The 24,020-nt window shown below is 44.4% G+C and overlaps 1 protein-coding gene across 1 annotated transcript; it reads right to left on the bottom strand.

Annotated features, from left to right (window-relative positions):
* Positions 1–9,236: 9,236 nt before the first annotated feature.
* Positions 9,237–21,533, bottom strand: SERPINA11 (serpin family A member 11). The gene is made up of 5 exons (XM_017547027.2): positions 21,393–21,533; positions 16,551–17,196; positions 14,777–15,050; positions 11,654–11,801; positions 9,237–9,582 (listed from the first exon to the last, which is right to left on the bottom strand). Exons 2-5 carry the CDS (start codon positions 17,191–17,193, stop codon positions 9,379–9,381), a joined length of 1,269 nt encoding a protein of 422 aa, XP_017402516.1. The 5' UTR covers positions 17,194–17,196; positions 21,393–21,533; the 3' UTR covers positions 9,237–9,378.
* Between the last annotated feature and the right edge of the window lie 2,487 nt (positions 21,534–24,020).

Here is a 24,020-nt window from a genome sequence, read left to right on the forward strand (position 1 = left end):
ATTGGGAAGTGTTACAGTGGAAGAGATCCGAGTTACCAGCAGCGAATACAGATGCCTCTGCAGTAACCTCAATTCTTGTCTCCTCGGAAGAAAGAATTCGCCAGAGGGACATAAAACAGAAAAAGAGACTGAGGAGAGCTCCCGAGCAGGAGTGGGAGTTTACTAAAAAGACTCTGGAACAGGGAAGAAAGGAAGGAGCTCTTGGAAGAGATCCAAGTGGGCGCCTGAAAGTCAAAGAAAGAAAAAGGGTCTGCTTTCCTTACCCTTTGGAACTGAGAGCCCGCAGTGTTTAGGGAGTTGTATGCACTCCCATCTGAGACTTTCTTCCCTTTTCCCGTGACATGTACCTGGAAGATCACACTTTGCCATTTTTGTCCCCCCCTTTCTCCCTCTCTCTCTCTCTCTCTCTCTCTTTTTTGAGACGGAGTCTTGCTTTGTTGGAGCTCTGTGGTGTGATCTCGGCTTACTGCAACTTCCGCCTCCGGAGTTTAAGTGATTCTCCTGCCTCAGCCTCCCGAGTAGCTGGGACTACAGGCACATGGCACCACGCCCAGCTAATTTTTGTGTTTTTATTTTTAGTAGAGATGGGTTTCACCATGTTGGCCAGGATGGTCTCGATCTCTTGACTGCGTGATCTGCCTGCCTCAGGCTCCCAAAGTGCTGGGATTACAGGTGTGAGCCACTGCATCCAGCTGTTTTTGTCTCTTAATGTGCATGCCCAGGAAGTTGTTTCTCCCTGGGGTCTACATTTAATTAACATTTTGATGTTAACAGGTGTGGACCGTCAGGAAATGGCTTCTTCCTGGTGCCAGCTGCCAATTTATCACTTTTAGAGAGGTGATGTGATCATTGTCAAACCATCACCCAACATTTCTAGTGGGTCAGTGGGAGATCCCTCTCTTGCCTGGCTCATGCTTATCTATTTATAACAGAAGAATTACTTTATTAAGAAATTGTGGAAAATCCTTTTAAATAAGAATAATATGAGGGACTTCTTTTAATACATCCATAGTAATTAACACATGAGGTACCAGGGTACAGGAACAAAGACACTCTAACCAACAAAGAATCAAGAAATAGATACATGTGTACATAAAAATTTGATTTACAAATTTGAATTAACTATGGCTACCCAGTTGATTTGATACAACTCATTTGGAAGATAATCTGAAAAACATGCTCCAATGTCCTGTAAATGACATATCCTTTCAGTGAGCAATCTTAATTCTATGATTACATTCCAAAGATATGCATCTTGGGTTTTTTCTTTTTCCCCCCAAAGACTTTATTTTCTTAGGGCAGTTGTAAGTTCATTGCAAAATCGAGAGAAAGGTACCAAGATTTGCCATATTCTCCCTGGCCCCACCAATGCATAGCCTCCCACATTGTCAACATCCCCACCTGAGTGGAGGATTTGTTATAACAGATGAACCTGCATTGACACATCACAGTAACTCAAGGTCCATCATGTAAATTAGGATTCACTCTTGGTGTTGCACATTCTATGGGCATACATGTATGTACAATATATAAAGTTGTACATTATATTTGTTGGACAAATATATAATAACATGTCTCATCATTATTGTATCATACAGAATATTTTCACTGCCATACACATTCTCTGCTCTGCCTGTTTACCCCCATTTCAATCCTTGCAACCACTGATTTTTTTTTTTTACTCTGTTCACAGTTTTTCCTCTTCCAGAATGTCACATAACTGTATTATCAAAAGACCAGGGGTTTAGTCTAGGTCCTTGTTGCTGGCTGCACAGAAAGCCAATCACTGAGGCAATGAGTATTGCCAAGAAGAAAGGCTTTTTATTTGGGTGACATCAGCCAGAGAGATGAGAGCCAAACTTCAAATCTACTTCCCTTAACTGACTAACATCTGGGGTTTATATAGCGGGGAATGTAGCTATGTGCAGGAAAACAGGAACTAGGGAGGGGTAAGAAAACAATCGTGATGAATGAGGCATCTGGAGTCTCATTGTCTGGATGTGGCGACCTGGTGAGTTTCAGTTCCTGGATTGAGGGTCAGTTTCCCAAGGAAAGAACTCAAAGTTAAGTTTCAAGTTTTAAGACTGGAAGGGTTAATTTCCTAATGAGTCTATTACATCTCTTTTTTTTTTTTTTGTAAATTGTCCAGTCTTGGGTATGTCTTTATCAGCAGCATGAAAACAGACGAGAACAACAACAAACCTTGGACTCCCATTTGCCCTTTGCACTTTATTCACACATCACCATTGGGAAACTCCTGGAGAGGTAGTTCTATGATTTGGAGTAGGACATGAATGTTTCCAGATCTGCCCTATTACAGTCTTAATGGCACACTGGCTTTTAACACATGCATGAATAAAGAGAAAATAAAATTCCCATTCTACAAGGTTGAAAGATCCAGAAAAGAAATAACAACATATCTTACTACCAAAGGATCATCTCACACAATAAGATATATATATATGTATATTATATGCATATGCTCACAATTTTGGAGACTAACAAGTTCAAAATCTGTAGATCTAATATCTCAGTTTGAGTCTGATGGTCAGAAGCTATAGAACTAAGAAGAGCCAATGTTCCAGTTTGAAGGATGTTAGGCAGGAAAGTTATCTCTCACTTGGAGGAAGATCAGCCTTTTGTTCTATTCAGGTCTCCAACTGATCGAATGAGGCTGGCCTGCATTATGAGGGTAATCTGCTTTGTGAAGTCTACTAATTTAAAGATTGGTTTCATCCAAAAACACTCTCACAGAAACGCCTAAAAGAGTGTTTAACCAAAGATCTGGGCACTCCGTGGTTCAGTCAGGTTGAAACATGAAATTATTGTTACATCAGGTTAGCACAGCTGGCACAACATTATAGATTGGGGTTTTCTTTCCTCTATTAAGACAAGATCTGGCTTCTGACTATGACAGAGAAGCTGGTGTCAAATTAACCTTTTCTTAAGAAAATTATTAAGGACAAATACAATATAAAATTTAGATGGCTGAAAATTCTGGAGCACAATGAGGAATACCATAACTTAAGAAATGGTAGGAGATTCCAGAGAGAGGAGAATTGCACTGAGGTGAGGCTTACATTTGCTGCTAGCTTTTTCCTCTAGAACTTTTGCTGGTTTTAAGTCTGAGGCATGCAGGTGAACAGAAGTCAGTTGCTTAGAGCGGGAGTCCCCAAACCCCTAGGCCATGGACTGGTACCAGTCTGTGGCCTGTTAGGAACTGGTCCACACAACAGGAGGCGAGCTGTGAGCTAGCAGGCAAAGCTTCATCTGTATTGGCAGCTGTTCCCCATTGCTTGCATTACTGCCTGAGCCCCACCTCCTGTTAGATCAGCAGTGACATTAGATTCTCAGAGGAACATGACCCCTACTGTGAACTCTATATGTGAGGGACCTAGGTTGCACGTTCCTTATGAGAATCTAATGCCTGATGATCTGTCACTGTCTCCCATCACCCCCAGTGGGACCATCTAGTTGCAGGAAAACAAGCTCAGGGCTCTCACTGGTTCTGCATTATGGTGAGTCGTATAATTATTTCATTATATATTAAATGTAATAAGGGAAATAAAGTACACAATAAATGTAATGCACTTGAATCATCCTGAACCTATTCCCTGCAGCACTGATCTGTGGAAAAATTATCTTTCATGAAATCAGTCCCTGCTGTTAAAAAGGTTGGGAGTTGCTGGCTTAGAGCCTTTAATAAAGTGTCACTGGGCTGGAGAAATAAAAGTTGAAGGTCAGAGCCAACAAGTAGTTAGGATTCAAGGGATCAAAGTTCCAGATAAAAGAGAATTATGATGAAGCAAATACAGTGTCCTGAATGCAATTTCCCTTCAAGGTAATTTTCTGCCTCGTAAGTGATGTATGTGTGGAATGAGATACCAAATAATCATGCGAAAGCCACCTACTAAAAAAGCAGAGGTTTGAGCAGCCTCACAGAACTAAAGAGACAAAAATTGGTATATAAACATATTAAGGGGAAGGAGCCCTCACAAACAGCCCAGGCTTTCAGCTGACATCTCCCAAAGCCAACATTGTGGGGGGTAAGGCCCCAAAGAAATGAACCAGACCCCCAAAGAACTGAAATCCATCTTCGGCTGAATCAAAGTAATCTTTTTATCCTCTATGTGCTGGAGAAGAAAATCAAATCTCCTCTTGAGGAAGGTAGTATTACCCATACACACTGTATGACATTCAGTAAAAATGACCAAGCATTCCAGGTAACAGAAAAACTAATTCACCGCCAAGACAAAAACATAGAATAGACTATAGAGATTGACAGGTGATCCAGATATTGGAGTTATCAAACACAGGGTTTAAAATAACTATGACTATTCCATGTAATAAGATGGAAGAAAATATAAAGAATTGCATAGAGAACCAAAACCCATTAAAAGAATAAAATAAAAACCTGGCACTAAATATTAAAATAACTGAAATTAAGTATTTGATAAATTTATTTAAAAGCAGATCAAACATAGCAGAAAAGACTAGAAGTGTAAGATAGGCATGCAAAAAAACATTCAGATTAAACACGGAAAGAAAAGCGATTAGAAAATGCAGAAAACAGCAAAAGAGACATGGCACATGATGAAGATATCTGATATATGTTCAATTGTCCCAGAGAAAGAAGAGACAATGGAATAGAAGTAATTTTTAAAGAGATAGTGTCTATTTTCCAAAACAGACATTAAGCCACATATTCAAGAAGGTGTATGAACCCTAACATTAATTAGGGTTAATTAATATTAAGATTCATTAGGATTAATACATGGAAAACCATACGTAGGAATATCATTTGAAAACAATTGCAAGACAAAAACAGAGAGAAAAATGTTAAAGCAGCCAAAAGGAAAAATGGGTTACCTACAAAGGATAATAATATTAATTATAGATAACTTTTTTTTTTTTTTTTTTTTTTTTTAGACGGGGAGTTTCGCTCTTGTTACCCAGGCTGGAGTGCAATGGCACGATCTCGGCTCACCGCAACCTCCGCCTCCTGGGTTCAGGCAATTCTCCTGCCTCAGCCTCCTGAGTAGCTGGGATTACAGGCACAAGCCACCATGCCCAGCTGAATTTTTGTATTTTTAGTAGAGAGGGGGTTTCACCATGTTGACCAGGATGGTCTCGATCTCTTGACCTTGTGATCCACCCGCCTCGGCCTCCCAAAGTGCTGGGATTATAGGCGTGAGCCACCGCGCCTGGCCATATAGATAACTTTTTAACTCAGACTACGAAAGTCAAAATGTGACATCTTTATAACACTGAAAGAGAACATCTGGCTACCTAAAACTCTGTGCCCAGCGAAAATATCCTTCAAGCGTGAAGGCAGGACAAAGGTGTTTTCAGATGAATCTGTCTGGGTTAGGAAAACAGAGACACTCCAAATACTTTGTGTAATAAAGGGTTTTAATATAAGACCTGAGGCTTATATAAGTGTGGGAGGAGAAGGGGTAGGGCAGCTGGAAGAACAGAGTCACCAGCCACTGCAGCCAGAATTGGTGGAGTGGGCAGAACAACAAACATTGAAAGCAAAATGAAACAACACGAGCAAAGAAGATAACTTCTATAAAACAAAGCTAGAGGACTGAATAGCAAGACTTATAAAGTTAGATTAGATAAGACAGTGTGGTATTGACACAATAAAAGACAAATCATTCAATAGAATTGTAAATAGAGTCTAGAAACAGACCTGCCCACTCATAGGAAACTTTAAAAGTCTCAGCTCTGTTCACAGCTAGAATAAAGGGAATAGAAAGTTTATGAACATTTTCATGGTCTCTGAAACACATGGAACCTTGAGGTGGAGTGACAGATGCCAGTGTCCCCAGTGACATTCTCATCTCTTGTTCCCGTGTGTTCATATAGGCTGTACCTGGACAGGGTGTTAGTTCCAACTTTCAAAGCCTACTTACCTCCATTCCAGGTCAAAATAAATATACCTGGGACTCTACGGTGTTACAAAGATGGTTCAATTCCACCAGAGAGAGCATTGCAAGATCTTTGAAAATATAAATTTTGGGTGACTGTTGACTTACCTTGAAAATGGTCTGTTCTTCTAGGTGGTTAAAAGGTTGGTTTGTAGTGTAAATACATCTGAAATGTGTGCTTAGGGAGAATCTTGCCTAATTCACAAAAGATTGAAGGAGACATCTTAGGAAGGAAAAGGAGAGGCAACCCAGTGGCCAATCTCTAACAATGATGCTTTTCTAGAGAAAATCACGTGGCTCTCCTTCACGTGGGCCTCTGCAATTTCAACCCTGATCCCTGGGCCAGCATTCCCCCACTTAGTGCCATAGTGTCAAAGCTGATGTTCCCGCAGCAAGAATGGTTCTGTCTTCCAGATGTCACCTTTAGTGCCCAGAGAAAGCCCTGAAGCCTCTCCATCAACACACTTGGGTTTTGATGTGCTGCCTTCACGGTTTCGCTGGGAGCTAGTTATGCAGACGGTGACCATTGCGGGGATTTTGACATTACCGAGCACTGAGCTCTGCAGGAGGAAACAGCACCCCTGATGGTTGGAGGAGCCAAAAGATGGGGCCAGAGGGAACCTTCATTGAACACTTAGCGTGTATCAAGTGCTTAGTGTTTCATGCTTTCGTCTTCATTTGATTTCTACAATTCTGTAAAGCAAGGTTTACACTTTCCATTTTGCAGAAGTACTTGAGGCAAAGAGGGGTTGAGCAGTGTGTCCAAGGTTGCCCAGTCAGTTGAAGGGTGTAAGATGTCACTAGAGTCCAGGAAGCCTGCCTCAACTGCCCTCCCAAGGAGAAGGGGAGGCAGGAGTGCTGCCTACGCAGCCTGGAGTAGAGTGGGGTCTCTTCCACTAAGTTCTCTCCCAAAACTTAGTTCATGTTTATAGCATGTCCTTCACCAGGCTGCTTTCTTTCCTGCTTCTCAGTCTTTGTCACAGAATTTCACCATGTGACACAACTTCCCCTCACAGCATTAAGGTAGAAAAGATTTTTCTACGTATTCTATGCCAGTTTCTGTACCAGAATACAGAAATAAACAACAAAGGGCACATCCCGATCCTCAATCAGTGCCTCTTAAACCACCAACTTTCCATCCATGCTTCTGGGTCTTTCCCTAGAACGTCTTCCCCAGATGCTCCTGCTCATGTGGCTTCTTCCCTTTCCTACTCCCTGTGACCCTGGGAGTTGGGTCCTTGCAGTGTGGTAGCCAACAAGGCATGGCTGAAGGGCTTTTGAGTTGTGCTCACAAAAAAAATGTGGCATAGAGGTGAAACATTTGGGCTATGGAGATGAACAGCCTGGGTTCAAATCCAGGCTCTGCATATGCTAGCACGTTGTGCTTCAGTTTCCCCGCCTGTAAGATGGAGATGTAGCAGTGCTTCCTCTCATGACTGTTGGAAATAGTTAAGTTTATTGACATCTGTCAACTGCTTTTCATGGTGTCTGGCATGCAGTGAACACAAGGCATGTCTCAACAGTGTATTCCCTAGGCAGCACTGGGTGCAGAAGACGGAAGCCTTGAAGGGTTGGTCCATACCTCCATGACAACTAATGAATATCTTTAGACCACTAACTACATTGGTCTCCATCAAGTGCCGCTTTCTCAGAAGAGATGACAGGGAGAGATCTTTCAGTTGCAGTTTTCTTTAATCAAGATGAATGAATGTACATGCATTGCAGCCTTGGGCTTAAATCCAGCTTCGCCACTGAGCAATCCACTTTGTCACCATCAGAGAGAGGGGCCAGCTGCCCCTTCCTATGCACCATATAGACTTTCTCGGGCACATTCTTGACCACAAAGACCTTGTCCTTGCTGCTGTCAAACAGTACATATTTTACGTACTGGTTTTGTTTACTGCCCGATTTTCTGCTAGAATGTAAGCCCCCTGGAGGCAGGACCTATCATGTGTTTTGTTCACTGCTGCATTCCCAATGCCTACCATAGGAGGCATTTAATAAATCTGTGTTGAAGCAGTGGATGCATGTGCTCCGATAGCCCTGCATGCAGCATGGTCAGTGGTCGAATGGACGTCACGGTGCCATCCTGGCTGGCCCTTACCCTGGCCTCACCCTACTCATTTTTATCTATGCCCAACTGACAGATGACTTCCCCATCACTACTTTGTTCACATCTACAGCTGCCCACAGGCCTACAGCCACTCTCCACTGTCTACAAGATCATGCTCACTCCTACTCCGTGGGGACCCAAAGCCTCCAGCTTTGGTGTTCTCTCTGATTACCTCCTGTAGCACTGCCTTCCACCATGACCCTGCCTGAACTTTCCATGGCTGCAAAGTTGGTTTTCTCTCATTTTATTGGAACATACCTTTTCCTCTCTTTAGTAATTGCCCTTGCCTATTGCATCTCTCTCCTGCCCTCTCCCAGACTGTCCTACCCTTTTCTCTTTATTTAAAACTTACCTCCTCTTCAGGATCCGAGTCTCATCTCCTTGGGGAAGGGTCAGGGGTTTCCACCACTATGACTTTCTGGGATGGCTCCTTCCTAGACATACACCACCTGTATCCTACCCTGCTGCGTGTCTGGGCACTGAGTCCATTGTAGTGATGGGTATGGTCATCCAAGTGGTACGCACATGCAGCTGGGCATCTTTTTCTGTTTCTCCACTAGTTTCAAATGAATGCCTCTTGGAGGGGTACACATGGAGAAGCAGGTCTTTCGATCTCTAATGGAGCCTCCATCGCAATTAAATATGGCCTCCAATTGACCTCGCTGACCCTGTCCTACATCCATCATCCCTCCCGGACATGTTTGTCTTCCTGCTTTCTTTGGTCTTCATGTTGCCCTGGGCTCTGATGCTCTGTTCTTGCTGCTTTACCTTGACCTCCCTCTAGGTTGACCTATAATTATGCTGGCCCATCTGCATACCTGCTTTTCTACATGGAGTGTAGTTTGGAGCCCAGACACAGGTCCAGCCTCCTCTCGAGGGGATCTAACCCTGATGTCTGGGCAATGACATTTTAGGACAACCTCTCTTGTCTGTACAGCCCATATCAGCCACTGTGAAGGGAGAGGCTCGCTTACTCCTGCTGATTCCCTCTGAGCTTTTTTACTATAACCTGTATGCAACGGATGCTCAGCAAATATCTACAATGGTGGCAGCAGTGGAAGACATATCCCGGGAGGCCGTAACACGAGGGTTGTTCTCCAACTTTGTAAGCACAGCTAACACCAGATCTGAGACAATTGTGAGTGAGTGGCTAGAGGCTGGCCCTCCCTTGTAAGCATTGCTTCTTAGTGTTCACAAAACCCAAGGTCAACTTTATTAGAATCTTGGCACACTGATTAGCTGGTCCGTATAGCAGCACCAGGATGCAGGCTGGTGCTGGCCAATCTGTTTGGTCCAGGGTGAGATAAGATACCCTCTGGCTTCCCACCACAGTTACCCTGCAACTGGGTTGACAATTTTTCCCAGGAAGAGTAAGCTCTGGGTGGTCACCTCCCAAAGGAGCAAGAGGAAAGGCCTGTTGAAGTGAGCATGTGGGGCCGACGTGGCGTTCAGAGATGGGGGCTGGGAGAGGAGGCCTGAAGCAGCCCCTGCCTCGGTTCCCTTCTCACTCATGTCCACCATTGCCTTGTGTGACACCTAGAAGACAAGAGGAGACAGAGACAGCATCAGTTCAAGGGCCTTCAAGGGGAAGACACCACCTTCTGCAGCACGGGGAGACGGAGAGAGAGCCACCCCATTATGGCCCCTCAGGCCCTACCATCCTAGGAAGAAACTGCAGCCTTTATTCCACCTCTCCCTTCTTTCCATGTTCCCCCTCCATCCTGAGGGTTTACACTGACAGCACCCACCACTCTTTAATGGGGAGACAAAAGAGCCTGCGCCAGAGGGCTGCTAAATAGCCACCAGGTTGCAAAACCCAACAGGGACTTTTAGGAGCATCTCTCCAGCCCCTGGGTGTGCTCGTGGCCCAGGCCTGTTGTCATCTCTGCTATCAGCTCCACGTAACCTTTCTAGCCTCAATTTTCTCAACTATAAAATGGCTCACTCAGCTTAAGTCAATAGTGTTCAGAAAGTGCTCAGCCTGTCTGATGTGCCAAGCCTCCTACCAGCCTCTGTGCAAGAAACTTCCTTTTTAAATCCTCATTTGCACTCTAATTCCAAGGAAGAAAGTATTTTGAGGCTTTGAAAAAAGTGAAGAAAACATTGGCCTTGATGATCCCTTTCATTGAACGAAAAAGCTATATGAAAAGATAGATCTAGCATTTAAGGTCAGTGTGAAGAAATTTCTTTAAAAAGTTAGGCTGGGCACAGTGGCTCTCGCCTGTAATCCCAGCACTTTGGGAGGCTGAGGCGGGTAGATCATCTCAGGTCAGGAATTCAGGACCAGCCTGGCCAACATGATGAAACCCCATCTCTACTAAGAATATAAAAAATTAGCCGGGCATGGTGGCAGGCACTTGTAATCCCAGCTACTTGGGAGGCTGAGGCAGGAGAATCGCTTGAACCTGGGAGGAGGAAGTTGCAGTGAGCCGAGATTGCACCACTGCACTCCTGGGTGACAAGAGAGAAATTCTGTCTCAAAAAAAAAGCTAAACTACTTTTTTTCCTTTCTTGTTAACTCTCCAACACACACATGCACACACACACACATGAATGCCTGCACACATGCATACTTGCACATGTACACAAGTATATGCATGCCTGAACACGCATGCACATGCACATGCATGCCTGCACACACATGCACACAGGACCATGTCCCCGTTGCCTTGGGTGCTCTTTCACCCCTCAGCTGCTCTTTTCCAAATAAAAGACAGAATAGCTTCCTTATGAAGTTCCTAACAAAGACTCAAATGGTAATGCACAACTCTATCCTAAAACAAAGATGACAGCTGAAGATTAGGGAAGGGCCTTTGTGTCTTCCTTTCCATGGAGAAATACATTGTTATTCCCAAATATAAACCCTCCCATCCCATTAGAGGGTTATCAGTCCTTGGCTATTCCACAAGACTGGCAGTGCCTCCTGGAGGGGGAGACAATCTGGACTTTGGGACTAGCTTCAGCTGATGGCATGTGAGTGCCTATGGCACAGGCTGTGTGTGGGGCAAGCTTTTAGAGCCATTCACACATCTTCTTTTGCTTCCCCCCTGCCATGAAAATGGTTTGCCCCAAATAGGGGCTTCTTTAACCTACATCCTGGAAGGGAGAAGACATGTGCAGCAGCCCTGTGACTGAAGGCAGTGACCTGCTTCTGACAGGTAATATGACCAGGAAATAAGCATTTGTTATAGTAAGGCACTGAGATTCTGGGACATTTTGTTACTGCAGCAAAGCTGACTGAGGCACCTCTAGTTTAGACCTCATTACCCTCTAGAGCTATAACAAAGACAGATAGAGTTTCACTGCTGCTCTGGGAGGAGGTATCAGGAATCAAAATAAAGCTATCCAATACCTGGGGAAATTCTGGCTCCATGGATGACCCCAAATGACCACCAATTCTATTTAGAACCCTGAAGAATAGAAGGGACCTAGAGAAAGGGAGATAGAGAAGGAGCTGTCCACCAAGAGATGCCTTAAAGACTGTGGTGTTAAATAGTCTGCATAAGAAAAAGAACAGGGAACTTGACTTTTAAACGTCCTGTATGCCAAAGGAGAGACCTCCTCCCTGCCCCCACTGGCTCACACACATCCATATTCACCACTTTACCCTGGAGATGGTTTTGTTGAGCTGCCCAGTGACTCCTGAGAAGTCAGCTTCTAAGTTGAGTATGTTGATGAGACCAATTTGGGGAAGTATGTCTTCCAGGTTATATGTTCCAGAAATCGAAAACCTTGGCAAGTGCAAATCCAACAGACTGGAGAGAGAATCAGACAGAGAAATGGTGCTCTCTTGTTATACATGCTGCTCTTGCCCTGTCTATTGGCAACCTGAGCTGTGGGAGGGAGAGGCATTTCCCAGTGTAAAGGGCAATCAGTCTTCCCATGACACTATTTGCTATGACGGACCATTCTGCCACCCACACCCACAGCTCTCTTCCCTTTGGACCACATGGAATATCTTGTGTCTGGATCTGAAAAGGCTCCAGGCACAGCTACATGTCTTTCTCATCCTCATCACATTTATAGAGGGCTTTCTAGGTGTCAGATATTGGCAATGTTTCTTCAAGGCTGAGCGGATGGAATCCACGTCACGACCATATAAGGTAAATACTTGTCAACATCTTCCCACTTTCATATCTGATGAATCAGCAAGTTCTGTTGGCTCAGCTTTTGCACTATGTCCTAAATCCACCTCCTGTCATCCCCCAGTGCAAGCAGCCATCATCTCTCTCCCTTCTCCGCTTCAGGTTCCTCATGTGTTAAATGGCATAGTGATGCCCCCTCCTTGAGGCTGTTGTGAGGATCTGATGGGAGATGGTGTATGTCGGGCACAGGGCACAAACAAACTCTCCCTCCTGTGTTTGGGACACCTTTACCATCTGATTGCCACATTCCCTGGGTTAAGTTCAGAAATTTCTTTGCACCCACAGCAATTCTGCCCTTTTATTTCTGGTGTTATTTATCTTTTTAATTATGGTTTGGCAGCTACCCAGACACTGGAAAGCATGACTAGCTCATAATCAACTTGAACACTTCTGCCTCAGAAAATCAAATTCATGTTAGAGAATTGTGGCTAGTTTGACTTTGGGCAATATGAGGGTCCGATGCCTAGTTGAAGTGGGAGGACACCTTGGGCTACTTGACAAGTTTCCCACAGGTAGTACTTGGGTGGGAAGCCCCAGCCAGTGGGTTGGGGGGTGGAATAGAGTCTAGTAGGGCAGGGGTCTGACAGAGAACCCAAAACAGTGGGTGTTCAACATGTGAATGAATACATACATGAATGGTGTGCCAGCAAGCGCAGTTCCCCTTGGCAAGCCAACCTGCCTCACATCTGAGTGGAGTGAAACATGGCAGAGTCCAAAGTTCTTATACCTAAAAGCCCATAAAAATGGCTACTAAGGTACTGTAAGTCTCTGGCACAAGAAACATCTGAGATTTAGAGGAGTAACTTGGATCAGTCTTGCTTTTAGAATGTCCAAGTGGGAAGAAGCCAAACCAAACTCTCCCTGAGGGAGAATCTACTAGTCTAGAAGAGTCTATGGCACTTCCTTCTGTAATGGGGGCAAGGAGAAGGCTCACCCCAAAGGAGCCAGGGACTATGGGGCTGAAGTTAGCAACTGACCAGAGCCGTGTAGCTTCATAGACAATAGGAATATTCCCTTCAATCCTGACCTCTCCCCTTGGCCTGTGTCTCTTATTTGGTGCTTTAATCTTTGCCCAAACACAAAACGCCTTCTCTATCCCTGGTGCCTCAGTGTGAATGGGGTGCTGAGAGAAGCCACCTATGAGTTGTGGGGTGGCTGGTGCCTACCAGGTTGTGGTGGATTCAAGATGGCCATCAAAAGTGGCATCTGTGCACCCTCCCCTTGAATCTGGGTGGGCTCTGCAACTGGCAGAAGTGCCACTGTGCTGATTTCTGGGCGTAGGCCTTAACAGAAGTATTCTGTCTTGGAGACCCTAGTCGCATATACCAATATTAACTATGCTGAGCTACTGAACCTGAGCTAGCCTCATGGAGACACCACATGCAGAGAGCGAAAGATGCTTCCCAGCCTTAGTCTCTTTCAGCCAGCCCAGCACAGGTGCCAGGCACACGAGTGAAGAGAGCTCAGTGACTTCAGCTGTAGCTACCATCCACCCCAACACAAGAAAACTGCCCAGCTGCGCCCAGTTAACTCACAGAACCAAGGAAGCAATCGTCTCAAGTCATTCAGTTTTGGGGTGGCTTGTTAGCAAGAATAACTAGAACTCAGTACCAGATTTCATCTCAGAGTACCTCACAAAAGGAGATGCACCCCCAAGAAGGCGTTAGCTGGTGAAGGCGGTCTAGGGAAACTAGGAAAAGCTGAAGCTGCTGTGATAAAACTACAAACCGAAAAGCAGGTGAGACGGGAAATAGTTTAGAGATCACACAAAATAGGGACTTTCATGTTTCCAGTGTTCTTAAGATTTAATTTTAATATATGTTTTAAATAAAACAGAAGCACCCTTTAACAATATAATGATAGGGATAACTTTTTATTAGAGATAGGATCTGGCTTTGTTGCCCAGACTGGAGTGCAGTGGCACAATCATAGCTCACTATCACCTCGAATTCCTGGGCTCAGGTGACCCCCTTGCCTCGGCCTCCTGGGTGATTGGGACTATAGGCATGGGCCGACATGCCTGGCTATTTTTTTTTTTTTTCTTTTTTTCACTTTGTGTAGAGGCAGGGTCTGGCTATGTTGCCCAAACTGGTCTCAAACTCCTGGCCTCAAGCCATCCTCCCACCTTGGCCTCCCAAAGCACTGGGATTATAGGTGTGAGCTGCTGCAGCTGGCCATGATTATTCTTAACCGTCTTTGATCTGATTTTTTGGCTGCACTTAACCACCTTCTGGTAGTAAATTGTTATGAGGGGAGAGAGGAAAGCAAGAGGAAAGGTGATGGGGACCAGACAGACACCAGGAAGGTGTAATAGCAGTCAGTGCCTGGTGAGCACTTCTTACGCTCCATGTACCAGTCTATGTTCTCTTAATGAATCCTCTGAGCAACCCAATGAGGCAGGTATCATGTCCTTAGTTTTACAGTAGAGGCCCAGAAGAGGTGAGAAAATTGCCAAGATCACACAGTTAGTAAAGGACAAGACGGTGAGCCTAATCAAGACGTTGGGCTTTTGCAGCTGAAGTTGATCAAGACCTGCCAGGGTTCTTGAGCAAGATCAGCCAGCGTCCTTCTGCTGTGACTCTTACCTGGGCAGGGACAATTGGCCCCATTTTCTCAGGATCTCTGGCTGCAGAGCGGCCTCCACCTGCTTCATTTTCCCTGGGTCAGGGAGGACCAGCAGGGCCAGGGCATTTCCACTGTATTCAATCTGGAGGACGGTGCAAGCCAATTCCTGGTCATAGAGGAATCTGTGCATTTCCTTTTGGTGCATCATGGACACCTGGAGAGAGGTCCTCTCATCCACGAAGAAACTTTCATGCTTCTGGATCTGGTAGCGACTGAAAGGGTGCTTCCACTTGGCTTAGGACACAACACCCACAGGGCCATGAGAACTCTTTTCAAGAGAGCAACTCTGGGTAGACACACCCAAAACCACACTGGTTTGGTGACTTCCTCTTGGCTATGCAAGTGTAAGATACAGAGCCAGGAGACTAAAATTCAGGCCTGGCTCAGCTTCTGGGACAAGTCACCAATGTTTGAACACTAACAGCCTATGATTTGTTCCACTTCAGAGGAACTTAGCTTCTAAGAAGCCAAAAGGTATTTTTCCATCTACTAAGCACCTTTCATGTGTTAGATATCTTCTCTTGTAATTGTCATAAAAATTAATAAAAATAAGTATTATTATTCCCATATCAGGGATGATCAAACGGAGTCTTTGTGAATTTATTTACACATACTAATTTGCAGAGCTGGGATGACTGACTGCATAGCTCAGGTTGCTTGCAAACATTGAATTAATCCTTCTCAACCAAACTACCTCTAGTCAACAACCTTCTACAGAGAAGCTTGAGAACTTCTTCCTTCACCCACACACCCCAACTCCCTCATCTTCAAACTGAAAAAGGAAAAAGAATTCAATTAATAAATGTTGTGCATTAGCAAAAGCCCATTAAGATGTAGTTGGAAATGAAGAATGCTGGGGTCATCGTTATATTCACACGTGTGGTATCTTCCCTCTTCTTATAAATCTGTCCCCACAAACACTGGTCTTGATAACAGAACTAGGTCATCCTGTCCTACATACCCACACCCAGTCAATGACCAAGTATTGCAGATTCTACCTCCAAAACCACAATATTATTTTCAAGGCCACCATCATACTTACTTTGGAACACTTTGAGAACCTCCCAACTTGTCTCCTTTCCCACTCTTCCTCCCTTCCAAGCCACCTTTCAAATTGCAGCCAGTTTGATCTTCCTAAAACATATATGATCCTATCACTTCACACTTAAACTCTCTGGCAATTCTAAGTTTCCCTGCATAGAGTTGGAAACCCTCAATGTGGCCCTGTTTCCCTCTACAGTGCAAAGCCTGGCTTCTTCCTATTATTCCACTATTGTGTTTGATATCCTATTCCAACTAAATTTGTTTCAGTTATTTGAAAATGCAATGGTATCTCTTTTCCCTGGACCTTTAGATATGCTGATTTTTTTTCATCATGCACCCTCTTTGCTCCACCTCTCCCAAGCTTTTTCACCTGAGTAAATACAACTCACTCTCATGTCTTAGCTTGAGTGGCTATTTTTCCAGGAAGCTTCCCAAGTCTGGATGGGTGTCTCTTTTGAGAACTCTGTGGCACTCATGGCTACGCAAGGAGAGCATCACCATCCCACTGAGTTATTTTGCAACTGTACTTACTTCCAACCCACATGGACTGTGGCTGTGCAAGGGCGGGAAGCTCTATCTTATTCATGGATTTCCCCAAGTGGTTAGCAAAGAGCCTGTTGGCTAGCTGTCTGCTGTAAGAGCATTTACATGCAGAGGAGGTGGCAATAATTTTGTCTGAGCAAGCCTCACCTTTGAAGAAGATGTAATTGGCGAGAACCATGAGCGTGTCCTGGCTGAACTCCGGGAGGCAGTCCACGACTTGCCCGTATGTTTGCCTTCTCACATAGTCATTAATCTGCCTCTCAGTTGTAACAGAATCTGTGAAGTTGGCAGAAAAAGCAAAAGCTCCATAAAGCTCCTTGATGGTGTCCAAATAGCGCTGCCGAGGCTTTAGTCGCTTGTCTAGGAACAGGGAGTTTCCTACTTTTAGTTCGAGTTTGGGGCTGGGCAGGGCAAGGGTGTGGAGGAGGCTCTGGAAGCCCTGGTGGATGTCCGCTTCTGGGGTTTCTGTGAGGTTGAATCCTAGGCCCTCCAAAATCAGAGTTGAAGTGTCAGCTTGGGCCCCAAGAGAGAGCAGGGCCAGGGTGGTGGAGATGCTCACCGGCGAGAAGATGACATTTCCGGAGGTGTCTGCTGCCAGCTTTTTATACAAACGCAAAGCAAAATTGGTAATGGTGGATGTGATTCTGTGGTAGGCGGGGGCTGGCTCTGAGAGGTGATGCCTGGGAGGTTGAGGCCCCTGCAGACTTTTATGTCCATGGGCAGGAAGGGGCTGACAGTGGACAGAGGCCAGGATCCCTGCTCCCAGCAGCCAAAGCCAAGCTGGCCCCATTCTCTGAAAACAAGAGGGTGAACATGTCACTTTTCTTCATAAATAATGTCATGATTCTCTATTGCTTATACAGCAAACCCCACCTTCACACTGTGCCCCGCAGGGCTGCCATGAGCGGCCCTGCAGAAGACAAGGCCGTGGATGATTAGGATTCTGTGATTAGGATTCTGGACACTCTCCTCCAGGGCTTCAGTGAAGGTAGAAACCCTTTATCTGCTTTGCACATAGGTTTCTAAGATTTTGTTCTAGGATTTTTTTTCTAAGATTTTGTTGAGTGAAAGTCTCTGGGCTATAAAACAACAACAATAACAACAACAACAACAGCAACTCCTGGCGAGGCACGGCGGCTCACACCTGTAATCTCAGCACTCGGGAGGCTGAGGTGGGAGAATCACTTGAATCAAGGAGTTTGAGACCAGGCTGGGCAACATAGGGAGACCTCTCCTCTAAAAGAAACTTTTAAAAATTGGCTGGGTGTGGTGGCGTGTGCCTGTAGTCCCAGTTACTCTGGAGGCTGAGGTGACAGAATCGCTTGGGTCTGGGAAGTCGAGGCTGAAGTGAGCTGTGATCGCATCACTGCACTCCAGCCTGGACAACAGAGTGAGAACCTGTTTTAAAAATAACAACAAGGCCAGGTGTGGTGGCTCACGCCTGTGATCCCAGCACTTTGGGAGGCCGAGGTGGGTGGATCACGAGGCCAAGAGATTGAGACCATCTTGGCCAACATGGTGAAACTCTGTTTCTACTAAAAACACACACATGCACACCCAAATTAGCCAGCCGTGGGGGCACATGAATATAGTTCCACTACTCGGGAGGCGGAAGCAGGAGAACCTGGGAGGCAGAGGTTGCAGTGAGTCAAGATCGCACCACTGCACTCCAGCCTGGGCAACAAGAGTGAAATTCTGTCTCAAAACAAACAAACAAACAAAAAAACCAACCAACAAACATACAAACAAAACAAAACAACACAACAACCACAACAAAACAACTTTCAGAGTCTAGCCTCTGTCCCTCTTTTCTTCCCTTCCTCCCTTCCTTCCTTTTTCTTTCTTCTTTCCAGTCAATCTTTCAATCATTCATTAACTTTCAAGGATCTGCCTGGTCCAAGAGGTGCACTAGGTCCTCAGTATTTAGTGGGGGAAAGAAGTAAACAAAATTTCAGATTCCCTAGAATTTAGGGTTTAATTGACACTAGCTTAGGTGACACTCAATAGCTAAATAAGCAAGTACATATGCACATGTGATGACAAATTGAGAAGCACGTGCTTGGAGCCAATGTCCTGGCCACGCTGCCAGTGATGCTAGGCCTCCCTCACCTCCAGCGTGGCTATTGACAATGATCGCGCCTACTGGAAGGGACAGGATGATGTGTAAAGCCTCCGTCAGGCCTGAAGAGTGAGAAGAATGCTATCCACCCTTCCAGTCATTCATTAGCTGGAGGGTGGATGTGAAGATCGGCCACCTGGACTTGCGGGTGAGGACAGCCCAGAAGGGACAGCAAAGCAGCAGGACTGATGGAGCCTAGAGGAGCGGCGAGAGAGATCAACTCTGTCTCAGCTCTGATATCTGGGATGCCTCTTGTCACATGCAGAGGTTGAAACCTCTGTATTTTCTTATTGCTGCAGGGCTGTGGGGTTGATACCTGTTGTGGGCTGAATTCGTATCTGCCCGAAATTCATATGCTGAAGTCTTGACACCTAGTATCTCCAGATATGATCTTTTTTGGAAATAGGGTCACTGAAGATATAATTGGTTAAGATGAGGCTATTAGCGCAGGCTCCTAATTCAATGTGACTGGTGTCCTTACAAGAAGGAGAAATGTGGACACGGACAGCACACAGGGAGAATGGCGTGTGAGGATGAAGGTAGAGATCAGAGTGATGTTTCTACAAGCCAAGGAATGTGAAAGATGGCCAGCAAACCAGGAGAAAGGCAAAGCTAGGAAAGGGGCCTGGAGCAGATTCTCCCCCGCAGCCTCAGAAGGCACCACGCCCGCCAACCTTGTTCTTGGACTTCTAGCCTCCAGAACTGTGAGCCAAAGGTTTCTGTTGTTGAAGCTGCCCAGCATATGGTATTTATTAAGATACACCTTGCAAACTAATGTGATATCTCTTGTGTTTTATTTTAAGTTGTAAAATGTGCCAAAAGAGCCTTTAGTCCACTACCAGGGGATCAAAGTGGTACAGGAGCAGGAAGATCTCTTGTTTTAGGGCAGGGGATGCAGCCTGAGCTGGAGGGGAGATTGCAGTGCAAACAGTGTTGTCTCTACTCACCCTGCCCTGTGTTCCATACTCTCCTTTCCCTTTCAGTCCCATCCCCCACCCACCCTGCACACATCCTCAGGTTCTTGCAGAAGACTCACTACCACATAGCTGCTGGGGCCCTCCCAAACCTTGGTGTCCTCAGTAAGGAAGGCAGCCTTCTCTTCTCCCTTCAAATCCACCCCTCCCATCGTCCGTTCACTGTACAGCAGCCATGCACTGCTGACTACCCTTATCACTTCTCATTAGTTTGCCCTGATGACATTTGTGTCTTAACTGGCACCTTTAATAATTTTTTGCCCAAACCAATGACTTCTGGATCAATTGCAAATGCTGTGACAGTGCAAGAGAGATTGTATTTTTGCAAATGGTTTATAGCCCCTGGTGCCCTAAATAATCTGCCAAACTGCAAAGGCCAGGTGTCAGGGATGGACGAAGGTGCTCTCATTATCTGCTATGTTGAAATGCTTTTGCTGGTCAAAGTACTGTGAGCACGGCCCCAAGGTTATTTCCTCCCTTCCTCCAGCACAGCTTAGTGTGGGCTTGCTTACTGACAGCTTCCACACACTTCAGATTTTCTTTTGATGGGAAATTTGGCAGATGCAAAACAATTTAAAAATTGTTCTTCCCCTGCGTAAAATAAAGCGACTGTGATGAAACTATTTCTGGTTTATTCTTTCTATTCCGCTGAACTCAGCACCATTTTCTACCCCACTGTACCCCAAGGACTCCCTGACTTCAAAGGACCTATTTCCCAAAGAGGATTGAATTGTAAATGAGGGGGCCTTGGAATCAAGGTTGTACAGTAACTCACTGCCTGGTACTGTGCAAAGGCAAGTCTCTGAAATCAGTGTCTCCATTTACAAAATGTAAATGATATTGCCCACCTCCCAGGTGTGGGGCCATTTCAGGATTATACAACAGTCAACGTACAAAGCTCTTGGCATGTCGAAAGTACTCAGTGGTAGTTTTCTTCCTTTTCTACCAAGCCTGGGAGTAATAATGCCCAATTCTTTTCTTAATTCCTCTTCCAGAAATGTCCCAGGGGAAAATTAAGAACTGTATTCATAAAGTATAATATTTTCACTTACTAAGGGTTTATGAAGTGATGGGGATATTACATGCATTGTAACACTGGTTCCTGACAAAGGTAGGGGGAGGGGCGTATGTAAAGCAGATAGGGGTGAGTTTTTGGGTCAGCTCAATACCTGGAGGAGGGATGCTGCTGGAGATTAGCTGGGGAGCAGCCTGGGTTCCCGAAAGCTTTCAGAACAGTCCCATTCAGTGAAGAGTGGTCCTGCCCAAATACCGGTGGTGTCCTTTTTGAGAAACATTGCTTTGTCTTATTGAATTTAATCCTTAGGAGAACCTCAAAGCACAGGGTTTGTCAGCCCTACTGTACACAGGGGACAACTGACGCAGGGTTAGGACAAGACAGCTGGTGAGGGCAGGAGCAAGACTCAGATTCCAGACCAGAGCTCCTAAGCACCCTTTTCACAGGGCAGCTCCTAGTAAATCTGCTGCAGCATTGTTGTCATTGTGCTTTGGGTTGTATTGTTTCATTTTCTTGTCTAATGCCAGAAATATTTGGGGTTCTTCTCTCAAAACTCTTAGGGGCCAAGTTTTCCCTAAAAGATGATTGAAAACCTGAAGTCCTTCCTTGAGGACTCAGAGAGAGTACATGGTTGTATTTCTTCTTCAGGGACTTACTTCTCCCATCCCTACCACCAAAGCCAGGAACATGCACACACACACACACGCACACACACACACACATGCACACACAGAGAGAGAGAAAGAAACAGAGAAAAAGAGAGAGAGAGAGAAAGAGAGAGAGAGAGATAGAGACAGAGATACACAGAGAGAGAGAGAGAGAGAAGGGAGGGGGGCAGCTGCTGCCCCTGCCCTCATTTTAGGCACAGGCACAGTACTCACAGAGCAAAGTCACTGAGCGGGGACCCGGGTCTTCAGCACTGCATCACGTCTACCCACAGGAAAATGGTGTTTGAAGATTGCAGCAACCTGGTCAATATTTGTCAGGTCAATTCTGGGAACTGGTATGAACATATGCACAGCAAACAGGAAGGGCTCTTTTTTTCCCCAAAGTATCTGCCCTGGCTGCCTGTCCCACAAACAAATGCTGGATTATGACTCAAGCCAAGGCTCAGTTTGAGAATATTCTGATGCTAGGAGTGGGTGGTGGTGTGGTTGCTGCTGATGCCTGTATCCATGCTTATGTGATCCAAGCTGTATTCTTCTTTTTTCTTTTTAAAATTTTTTATTTTGATAGGTTTTGGGGGAACAGGTGGTATTTGGTTACGTGGGTAAGTTCTTTAGTAGTGATTTGTGAGATTTGGATGCACACATCACCCAAACAGTGTACACTGAACCTAGTATGCAGTCTTTTAATCTTCACCCACTGTGCACCCTTTCTCCCGAGTCCCTGAAGTCCGTTGTATCATTCTTATGTCTTTCTATCCTCATAGCTTAGCTCTCACTTATGAGTGAGAACACAATGTTTTGTTTTTCATTTCTGAGTTACTTCACTTAGAATAATAGTCTCAAGTTCCACCCAGGTTGCTGGGAATGCAATTAATTCATTCCTTTTTATGACTGAGTAGTATTCCATTATATATGGAATATTACTTTATTCAGTTTCTTTATTCAGTCATTTATTGATGGGCATTTGGGTTGGTTCCACGATTTTGCAATTGCAAATTGTGCTGCTATAAACGTGCGTGAATAAACCTCTTTTTGGTAGAATGACTTCTTTTCCTCTGGGTAGATACCCAGTCGTGGGATTGCTGGACCAAATGGTAGTTCTACTTTTAGTTCCTTAATTTCCACATTGTTTTCCGTAGTGGTTGTACTAGTTTACATTCCCACCAGCAGTACGGAAATGCTCCTTTCACCACATCCATGCCAACGTCTATTATTATTTTTATTTTTTGATTATGGCTCTTCCTTCAGGAGTAAGGTGACATCACATTGTGGTTTTGATTTGCATTTCCCTGATCATTAGTGATGTTGAACATTTTTTCAAATGTTTGTTGGCCATTTGTATATCTTCTTTGGAGAATTGTCTATTCATATCCTTAGCCTACTTTTTGATGGAATTGTTTGTTTTTCTCCTTGCTAATTTGTTAGCGTTCTTAGTAGATTCTGGATATTAGTCCTTTGTCAGATGTAAAGATTGTGAAGATTTTCTCCCACTCTGTAGGTTGTCTGTTTACTCTGCTGATTGTTCCTTTTGCTGTGCAAAAACTCCTTAGTTTAACTAAGTCCTACCTATCTTTGTTTTTATTGCATTTGCTTTTGGGTTCTTGGTCATGAAACCCTTGCCTAAGCCAATGTCTAGATGAGTTTTTCCAATGTTATCTTCTAGAATTTTTATAGTTTCAGATATTAGATTTAAGTCCTTGATCCATCTTGAGTTGGTTTTTGTACAAGGTGAGAGGTGAGGATACAGTTTCATTTTCCTACGTGTGACTAGCCAATTATCCCAGCACCATTTGTTGAAGAGGGTGCCTTTTCCCCACTTTATGTTTTTGTTTGCTTTGTTAATGATCAGTTTGCTGTAAATATTTGAGTTTATTGCTAGGTTCTCTATTCTGTTCCATTGGTCTACGTGCCTATTTTTATACCAGTACCATGCTGTTTAGGTCACTATGGCCTTATAGTATAGTTTGAAATCAGGTAATGTGATGCCTCAAGATTTGTTCTTTTTGCTTAGTCTGGCTTTGGCTATGCAGGCTCTTTTTCAATTTCATGTGAATTTTAGTACTAGTTTTTTTTTTCCAGTTCTGTGAAGAATCATGGTGGTATTTGATGGAAATTGCATGAATTTGTAGATTGCTTTTAGTGATATGGTCATTTTCCGCATTATTGATTCCACCCATCTATGAGCATGGGATGTGTTTCCATTTGTGTGATTTTTTTCAGCAGTGTTTTGTTGTTTTCTTTGTAGAGATTTTTCACCTCCTTGGTTAGGTATATTCCTAAGTATTTTATTTTTTTGCAACTATTTTAAAAGAGGTCGAGTTCTTGACTTGATTCTCAGCTTGGTCACTGTTGGCGTATAGCAGGGTTACTGATTTGTGTACATTAATTTTGTATCCTGAAACTTTGCTGAATTAATCAGTTCTAGAAGATTTTTGGAGGAGTCTTTAGGGTTTTCTAGGTATACAATAATCAGCAAACAGTGACAGTTTGACTTCCTCTTTCCTGATATAAATGCCCTTTCATTCTCTTGTCTGATTGCTCTGGCAAGGACTTCCAGTACTGTGTTGAATAGAAATGGTGAGAGTGGGCATCCTTGTCTTCTTCCAGTTCTCAGAGGGAGTGCTTTCAACTTTTTTCCTTATTCAGTTTTATGTTGGCTGTAGGTTTGTCATAGACAGCCTTTATTACATTAAGATATGTCCCTTATGTGCAGATTTTGCTCAGGGTTTTAATGACAAAGCAATGCTGGATTTTGTCAAATGCTTTTTCTGCATTTATTAAAATGATCATATGGTTTTTGTTTTTAATTCTGTTTATGTGGTGTATCACATTTATTGACAA

Source organism: Cebus imitator, unplaced genomic scaffold, assembly GCF_001604975.1.
Source record: "Cebus imitator isolate Cc_AM_T3 unplaced genomic scaffold, Cebus_imitator-1.0 Scaffold193, whole genome shotgun sequence".
Taxonomy (NCBI): Eukaryota; Metazoa; Chordata; class Mammalia; order Primates; family Cebidae; genus Cebus; species Cebus imitator.